The sequence below is a fragment of the Rutidosis leptorrhynchoides genome, chromosome 6, assembly GCF_046630445.1.
Source record: "Rutidosis leptorrhynchoides isolate AG116_Rl617_1_P2 chromosome 6, CSIRO_AGI_Rlap_v1, whole genome shotgun sequence".
Classification (NCBI taxonomy): domain Eukaryota; kingdom Viridiplantae; phylum Streptophyta; class Magnoliopsida; order Asterales; family Asteraceae; genus Rutidosis; species Rutidosis leptorrhynchoides.
Genome location: NC_092338.1, coordinates 418,459,967 through 418,469,400, shown reverse-complemented (window position 1 = coordinate 418,469,400; position 9,434 = coordinate 418,459,967). Strand labels below are relative to the sequence as shown.

Here is a 9,434-nt window from a genome sequence, read left to right as displayed (position 1 = left end):
AATAATTTTTTTAGTTATCAACGGAATGTAAATAAGCTAATACGGAGTAGTATGATTTCTTTCCAAATATGTTATTGCTCTACGGATTTTTAATTCTTAAAATTCCTCATCAATTCTGATTCTCTTTTTCATATGTGAAAATTGCATTGTGTATCGTGTCATATCGTATATTTCATATAATTAAATAAAGATACTCGAAATTTATTTATTAAAATGTAAACCTCTTTTTATATGTATTTTTTTTTAAAAATCCCGCAAATTCGCGGGTATATATATATATACATATACATATATATATATATATATATATATATATATATATATATATATATATATATATATATATATATATATATATATATATATACATGGTATTCTTGTTCTTAATAGATGAATTCATTGATAATAAAATTTGTATCCCATGCATATATAATTAACTAATAATTCAAATCCAAATTAATAATCATCCACATTCATATTGATATTTGTTTTTATTGTTCATATTTATTATACATTCATTTAAATCGTTCATATTCACTGTTTAATATATATGAATCAAGTAGATATCTACTTAAACAGGTTAACATTGTTATTATTTGGCCCTAGAAACTTTATCTCTTTTTACCATTTACTCTATGTCACTTAGGAAAAAATCAGTTCTTACTTTGTCTCAATTTGATTATTACCACACAAAATTACTAAATTTTAATAATACATAGTTATCATATTCAATCATTTTCGGATCCGTTTAGTTTTATTAATTCTTTTTTTGAAAAATAAATGTAATAATAATATTCAATAATCTTTTTTCCCCTATATGAAAAAAATCCGAATGATTTATTTGTACAAATATGCGACGAAATTCACCCGGGTAGGTTTTCTTGAAAATTGTACAACTTTATATTTCTTCCACTTGCATTCAAAGTTCAAAGTCGCGGATTTAGGCTATTTGTTACTGATCAAACATATTCCTGCAGGTAGGGCAAATATACGATTTAGTGCTAAACAGGGGTTTTAGAGAGCTACCGCGGTGATCCCTAATCGAGATGATGATCTCGAGAGGGTGATTATGGCTCATGGCTGGAGTCGGATCTTCGGCGAGGGAAAACCCTACACAGAGTGTAGGTAAAACCTTAGATTAGATTGATGAGAGGCTAGGGTCGTATCTCATAGTCCGTAGAGAATGTATTATATGTTGTAGGTACCCCTTTATTTATAGAGAGGGGATCAGGGTTCGGTGAAGGCCTACGGGTTTCTTATCGGTCAAGCCCAAATGTGAGCCCAATAGACAATGCACATCAAGAGTTACGTATCTGAACCGACACCGTGGGATCCTAGCTAGCACATAAGCAACACCCTCTTTTGGTGTTAAGGGGCGTGGGTGGGGCGTGGGTTGGGCGTAAGTGGGTTTTTAACATGAAAGGTAACGGAGGTGTGGTTTATTTTGATTGATTGATCTTTTTTTAATATTTTTTTTTATTATATTTTCTTTGTTTTGTCTTTATCCAAAATACTAATCACATTTTATCACATTCGCACCACACCTCCCACAAGCACTCCAACTCACACCACCATAACTTCATATTTTCTATCAACGTCATGCCACCCCATCCCACACTAAGGTTGCGTTTATTTACCTCTCAATTGAATGATTCAACACTATATATTGAACTATTCAACATTCAATGTATTTGTTTTTAACATCTTAATAAGAGATGGTGTCAACATTCAGTGTCGAACTATTTAAAGCTAAAATTTTCTCTTAATCATTACACCTAAACAATTATATTGTAGTTTTTATTCAATTTAATAAGGTGATTTTTTTAACACACATTATTCATTCAAAATAATTATCATCAAAATAATTAACATGTTTTTATTCATTTAATAAAATAATTTTTTTTATCATTTAAGTCAGAGAGGTGATTCTCCGCACGTATATCGTTTGCTTTATATTCCCGGTGTGCAGATTTGAATGAATCCACAAGCATACTATCCAACACCTTTTTGGTTGCATGTTTATTGTTTCCCATAATTAGTGTGCGTGAGCATGTGTGTACGTCATGCAGTTTCTTTACCATAAAGTTTTCAGTGAATCGTATTCTGTAAGCACTACATTTCCACTCACAGTTTGGCAACACACATTTAGCGGTGTACCGAGATTTGTTTGACTTTACAGGCTTTATTTGGATGTTTTCTTCAAGACATTTTGTAAAAAGGGTGTTTATAAACTCTTCTTTGTTTAGGAAAGTTTGACGAACTTTTATTAAATCTGACACCCTATACGTGGTTGGTATTTCATTCGTATGTTCGCGCTCTTCCTCATGCTGACTCAAAAGAGTTGGCATATTCCAGAACGGATCTTGCTTTTCTTCTTCATATTGGAATTCTGCGTCTCCGTCTTTTCCTCCATCTGAATCACTATCTTCGACCAGAGGTACCTCAAATGGGTGGTTTAATTCTTTAATTTTACATACGTTTTCAAGACCATAGTTATGCAAATCAAACTCTTCTGTGTTTGGAAGTGGCAATTCAGGTTCTTCCACTTCGAAATTGTTACTTGCGAGGTTTTCTTCGGTATCATGTTGTAGTAACAATTGTTGTGGTTGGTGTTTTGGTGGTTTTGGTGGTTTTGGTTTTTTTGGTGTTTTGGTAGTTTCTTGGTTTTGTTGTAGTAGTGGCTGGTTTGTCGAGTATTTTGGTTCTGGATTTCGTTGTGGCTGATGCATTATTACTCTATTGACAATATAAATATCAATAGGAGCATTTACAATTGCATATTGTAAAAACTCTTGAAAGTCTTCATCATCACCAGTAATATCAAAAACATGATTATTAAAAACGTATCTCATTGAAACAGCTTCATTGGGTGGGAATTCAATCTTTTTAAGAACATTTTTTAAAAATATTCGCCGATTCATTGGTTTTAAGGGCGCAATTGGGAGTCTTAACCGAATTCTAAAACAATCTCGTCGCATATATATGTGTATATTGTTAATGTACTCAAAATAACCCCCACAACATATATTAACAACAAATTTATCATCATTAACACAATTCATAATGACAAAAATTAGTGAAAAAATGGTTAAAATAGTACCTTAACGTGGGTATAAGCTCTGCATTGAAAACTTTTGAAATTGTTATGAGACAGTGATTTCAAAGTCTCAGGGTCAATCTAAATATAGGGACAAAATTTTATCCGTAAAAATCTAGGATATCTGACGAAATCTTATTCACAAAATCGTATTTCTGATCAGATAAGGTCGCAAACTCGCAAGGCGCAAGGACGCAAGCTTGCGCCTTGCGAGGGCAAGACGCAAGTCTTCTTGCGTCTTGCGAGGACAACCTGTCAATTTTTTTTTGAGCTCCAGCGCAAGAATTTGTTTGGAAATGGACATTTTAGCTATAATCCCTAGGTGATTTTTTTAACACACATTATTCATTCAAAATAATTATCATCAAAATAATTAACATGTTTTTATTCATTTAATAAAATAATTTTTTTATCAACGGAATCTTTTGATCAAACTCACCTAAATTTCAACCCACACCATCACTACCACCGTAACAAAAACCACCACCATCCTAACAAATGGTCTTGTAAGTAGAACACTATTCGCAATTAATCACTTCTTCCGTGCTCTTCAATAGAGCGATTAGAGGCTATTTTTTTTTTCTTTTTTAATATTCTAGGTACTATTTTCATTTTCAATGGTAACGCAAAACCCTAATTCACCGAAACCCTAAATTGCTACTACTTATTATGATACCTAATTATAGTGCACATATGCATAACCTTATTTTTTAAAGATATATGTAGCAATTTGATTGCCTGATTTTGTGATTGCTAGGTCAAGAATAGTAGCAGTAGTTTTAAAGACATGTATGTGCTTTTAATCTCTAGTTTTACAATTTAGATTTGTTGCTAGCCTAAATTATCTGTAATAGACCATTTTGTATGTAATAGTCATCTTGATTTATTTTATTTGTTTAATTAATTGTGTGTTCACCGTAAATGTTCGGTTTGCTAGGAACTTTTAAAAAAGAGCTATCATGTATATTACGAGAATGTAGGTTCTGACTTCAATAATGTTTTTTTTATAAGACGCATGACTGTATGAGTGTATTTGCTATGTTGGCAAGACTAGAACTGTAAGCTATGGATCAGGTTGATTTGACGTTGAATTTCTTTAGGAGCTGAAGATAGAGGTGACCCAAATACCCAATCCAATGTGAATATCCTAGAATTGTAATTTTTTTTTTTTTTTTTTTTGAGTATTTATTTAATGGGATGCGGATGTAGGTGAAAAAGCGCATAATTTGGACTATTTTCACTTTTTTTTTTGTTAAGTTCTATAATCTTTACATGAATACATGGATCAGAGACTTGATTTGCATTTCAAAGAAGCTGAGATAATTTTATTTTTCTAGATTAAGGAAATTCTGGTGATGCAAAATGGAGATGCCGAGCGGTTTAAGTTTGGAGTTATATATTCAAGTAAGATGGTACTATGGTCGCAACTAGTTTGGAACTAAAAAAGTGTGTTTAAGGGAAGAAAAGTACTTCTTTTGAAATATACTGTAAGATACATTGGGTAACAGTCTTTTCACTAAAATTTGTTATTATAGGTTATCTTTTATGTAAATAATCTATATAAATTTATTAATTCTCGTATCCACCCTTCAGTTTTCAAACTTATTTACAATTTCCAAAGCATGATATTTTGTAACCACACATGTAAGTGTTCATGGAAAGTGCTTAACCGAAGGCTCGACTTCATTCGAGCAATTTTAAACATGCTATTCTAAAGTACTTACTAAGGGAGCTTACCAAAACACTAATTCTATTTATCCATGTCTAAAAATGTCATTCAGATCAGAGATATCAATTTGAAAAGGAACAGGATACAACTGGAATACTATGATTTTGAAGAAGGTGAGTTGGGTAACTTGCTGTATGAACTAGTGTGGGTTTGGAGATTATTGCTTGTGAATTAAGTGCAACTATACATTATCAAACGGGTCAAGTTGGGTCGGTTTGGGTAATGGGTCAAAACGGTTTCGAGTTCAAATGGGTCATGGGTCAAACGGGTACAAAATTTATACGGGTCCAAATGGGTCAGTTTGGGTAACCAGTCAAAATGGGTAACGGGTCAAATAGGTCTGAATGGGTCATATACTTTTACATTTATTATATCGTTTAGTTGTTATTATTTATTATGTATATGTGATTTAATCAAGAGGGAAACACTTTTTTGGGGGGAAGTAAATTTTTTTCGTTTTTTTTTCAGGCATCATGATCACATGAAAATATGAAGATTTAAAAAAGACACTTCGTGATGAGTATTATTATTTTGGCGGGAAAACGCTCGGAGAAATAAATGATAACATTCACTGCAATGAATGTTTTGATTCTGAGTTTGTTTTTTAGCGTTTAAAAATTAGGGATTAGAAATTATGGGTTAAAAATTAGGGTTTAGCTATTAGGGTTTAGAAATTAGGGTTTTGTGTTTAGAAATTAGGGTTTAGGGTTTAGAAATTAGGGTTTAGATTGAATTTTTAACTCTAAGCCCTAAGAAACTCTAAACTCTAAATCGGGCTAGATCGTGAAAAAAACTTCACATATGATGGAACATTCATGAATAACATTACACATGCTGCATGTTATCAGTTTTTTCTTCGAGCGTTTTCCGCCAATAATAACATTTATCACAAAGTGTCTTTTTTAAATGTTCATATTTTCGTGTGCTCTTAATGTTGGATATAAAAATTTCGAAAAAAATGAAAAAATAAATTGTACTGCCCCCTTGCCCCCAAAAAAGTGCTTCCCTCTTGATTATGACCCTTATGTATACAAGAAAATATTAATATACATAATAATTGATATAACCATTAATGCTTTCATAAATGATTGACGGATGAAACTTGTTATGCTCTACCCATTTGACCCATTCACAAGACCCATTAGACCTGTCTCTATATATTGAACTTTAGGATTCGTTACCCATTTGACCCGTTGTTTTATATTTTGTATAAAGCCCAATAGGTTGAAGAAAAACTCATTGGACCTTTTTCTTAGTTGTGATTTACATTGTCAGGCCTAATTTTTTTCAAGACCCAATTGACCCAAAAGCTTGATCCATTTGACCCAAATTTGAGAGTATGAGTCTCAGGTATAATTGCAACTTTTTTCATTAACTTTAGATTATAATGTTTCTGATGCTTATTAGTGCAACTTATTAGTCATCACTAGGTTCAGTAAAAAGGGTACATCGAAGTATAAGTTTTCTATAACATTTGTAGCAAGTTTAATTATCAACCTATCCACTTTTTTTATGAGTACATGCTTCTATTTTGATTGTGTTCTTTCATCTGGTTCCTCGTTCTAAAGCTTTATAAAAATCATAGCTATCAGATAAAGTTAATTGTTATTTATTTGCAGATATAAGTTGGGTAAAGATATATGAAGTGCCTCCTTATGGCAGGAAGTCAAGGAACATTAAAAATCAACTGATGTTGCGGCCTCACTATCTGCATATATATAAAAAAGATGAAATGCCAGATGCTAACTCGATTTCTGAAGTTTGTGTTGTGATTGATGGTACATTTAAGGCTGGTGATAAGGTTGATTGGAATTTTGACTCTGTTTATCGGTCTGCAAGGGTGACCGAAGTGTTGAGTGATGACAAGGTTAAGGTAAAGACTTTTTCTTGTGTAACCTCGTTGGCATGTTTATCGATAAATTTTATCTATGTTTAATGTGTGGCATATGATTCATATTACTTATCTGGTACACGACTTCTAACTCTCCCATACGTTTCCTAATAACTTTTTTTAACGTACTTTTCTACTTGCTACTCTTTTACTAAATGCGAGTCATGTTATTCCTTTGTTCTCAAAATGTCATCTCAAACAAATGAATTCACGATCCCATGTTTTTTATTGTACTAAAAGTTGAGGCCTCATTCATTATTTTCATTCTAACTTCTAAAACCATTATTGTTTTTCCATAATTATTTAAATACACATACCGTTTATCATCCTTAGTTTTTATTGTTCCTGATGATCATGGCCTTTTTTTATCACCTAGAGAATATGACAGCAAGCCCATTGAATAAGTTTTTCCATAAAAGATTGGTATCTCAATTAATATGGAATTTGAAGCATGCTATAATCATCAATGTTGAAAAAAGTACTGTAATAATTAATTACGTGTAATGGTATTTGCTCTCTTGAGTCTATTAAACCAACTATGCTCTTAAATTGAGGTAATTACTGGAGGGGTAAACTTGCCAAATAGATAACATTGGTAGGCAGATTGAAGGTGACATAATGATTTAGTTCTGTTATGCTGATACCTGCATAAATATAGTTAGATTTCACTGACACTCGGATTTATTTAACTTGGAGTTTAAACATTTGTTCTCTTTTATGATGCCTAAGTAAGGATTAAAAAGTTTGACTTTGACTGATTTTGATTGACTTTTGACCAAATTTTCACTGCTTTTCCAAGTAATCCCAAGTTTTGTCTGATTTTTTGAGTTTTGGTCGAGTTTGACCGAGTACTCACCGTGTAATCCATGAGTTGCAAAACCGGGTACGGTACTTGTTGAGTAATTAGTAATTCATGTTTCCACCATTTGTAGATCGAGTTGCTAATGCCTCCAGCCAGAGAAAGGGTAGAAGGTGAGACACATGAAGCATTATGTAAGGAGTTACGACCGTACTTAGAGTGGTCCCAAAGAAAAAGCTGGTTATTGCTACTGTGGTGCCTTTCTCTCTCAATTTTTAACAAATTACGTCTTCTTATTATGGTCTTTTGTTAATATAACCTTGTTCTTAGTTAAGTTAAATTTTACATGCAGAATGGTAGGACTTCATGTGGTGCTCGGCTTATTTTTCCATCAAAGCAAGGTGAACTAACTTTGTAGACCAATGCTTGCAATTCTTATATAATTTGTCTTTCCATTTCGTTGGTTGTTTTAATCTATATTTAAAGAACTGGCTGCGAACTGGTAGTAAAATGTTTATAAGGTACTTCCCTGTTTAGGTTACCTGAAGGCGAGTAATCCAACCTCATACTCTACTCGACCCACAAGATTACTCCCTTACTCCCTGGCTGTTTCTAACCTTACCCTGGCCACCACAAGATTCGAACTTGAGACCTCTTGCAAATTATTTAAAATATTACGACGGTTGATTAGTATCATCATGTAACTTGAAATGCAATGCTTGTAGTTGTTAGTATTATAGCTAGTACGCTTCTTTTCAACAAGTTTTATCTTATTCTCTTCTCTAAAAAAAGTTCTCTTATTCATTCGCACTTTTAAAATTTTTCTGAATATTTTGAAGCATATGATTAACTGTTGTTTGTACTCCCTTAGAATGGAGAATTTGTTTATTACATGTACGTAAAGTTACTTGGGTCTAACGAGCCCATGCTAATAAACAGTGTTATGTCTAAATATTGCATGCCAATTTTAGATATGTTTGATTGTAAGTTTGTTACTGCACCTGTTTTAGCCACGGATCAGGATTCGATTTCTCTTGGTTCGCCTCTCAACGCTTCTTAAACATAAAGCATGAAAATACACTGGACCATAATTGACCTGGAGGAACTTGCCAACAAAATTAGATGGATGCAGAACCTTCTGAATAACAATGGTAGTCAGTCAAGTTTCACTTGACGCTGTCTGTATAATTTGGTATGTTTTCTATCCGGTACTTGAATGATGCAGTCAAGTAGAAACGTGTTAATCTAGATGATGAGTTTTAGTTATTCAACCGAGAAGGTTGTTTATGACAACTTCTATGCAAATTGCAGCAGCGCTTTATGCTTAATTTTTTTGGTTGATCACTTGCATAGAGAGTTCTGTTAATAAGTTTATTAAAGCCCATTCTGGGAGCAAAATATATATAATAATAATAAATCTATATTTATTGGGCAACGAATGTAATTTTAGTAAAGCTACAGGGAAATGAGAAATATAATTCAGAACCAATGTAAATGATTAAAATAATTCAGAATGGTGAGAAGCTGAATGGGGTATTTTGGGTGTTGGGCGAGGTTTTCTGGGATAATTCTCCGGTTGAAGGAAAACTCACATGTTCTTCGGGTGTCACTTCTTTTGGTTCCTCCAAGGAGTACTCTTTTTAGTCTCGCTCGAGAAAAGCCGTTTCCTATAAAAAAGGTGGATGGTATGGTTTCTAGGCAGGTGGCCAGAGGAAAGAAAGCTTCGGATGCCGCTAAGAAGAATGGTCGAAATTAAGTTGGTTATATCTGGGTGTTTTGTTGTGTCCGCTTTTGATTATATCTTTGCTGTTATTAAGCTTCGATTGCCCGTTTGTGTTTTGTTGGCTTCTAGATGTGTAGTTTTCATTGTAATTTCTTGTTTGTTTTGCTTGCTCGGTTTGGCCCGCTTTTGGTTAGG

The 9,434-nt window shown here is 33.0% G+C and overlaps 1 protein-coding gene across 9 annotated transcripts; it reads left to right on the top strand.

Annotated features, from left to right (window-relative positions):
• Positions 1-3,511: 3,511 nt before the first annotated feature.
• Positions 3,512-8,894, top strand: LOC139855633 (uncharacterized). Of its 9 annotated transcripts, none has more exons than XM_071844877.1 (8): positions 3,529-3,603; positions 4,435-4,584; positions 4,879-4,939; positions 5,295-5,421; positions 6,446-6,699; positions 7,650-7,768; positions 7,869-7,917; positions 8,527-8,894. In XM_071844877.1, exons 4-8 carry the CDS (start codon positions 5,385-5,387, stop codon positions 8,587-8,589), a joined length of 522 nt encoding a protein of 173 aa, XP_071700978.1. In that variant the 5' UTR covers positions 3,529-3,603; positions 4,435-4,584; positions 4,879-4,939; positions 5,295-5,384; the 3' UTR covers positions 8,590-8,894. The 9 variants fall into 9 exon arrangements, with proteins under 9 accessions (XP_071700974.1, XP_071700977.1, XP_071700982.1 ...); XM_071844878.1 differs by lacking the exon at positions 3,529-3,603 and adding an exon at positions 3,614-3,696; XM_071844873.1 differs by lacking the exon at positions 5,295-5,421 and having other exon boundaries at positions 3,512-3,603; positions 4,435-4,501.
• The last annotated feature ends 540 nt before the right edge of the window (positions 8,895-9,434 follow it).

Coding starts and splice junctions, on each gene's coding strand:
- LOC139855633 (XM_071844873.1), top strand. CDS start 4,460: ATGGAGATGCCGAGCGGTTTAAGTTTGGAGTTATATATTCAA. Junction 4,940..6,445: donor ATACTATGATTTTGAAGAAG/GTGAGTTGGGTA, acceptor ATTTATTTGCAG/ATATAAGTTGGGTAAAGATA. Junction 7,769..7,868: donor AAAAGCTGGTTATTGCTACT/GTGGTGCCTTTC, acceptor TTTTACATGCAG/AATGGTAGGACTTCATGTGG.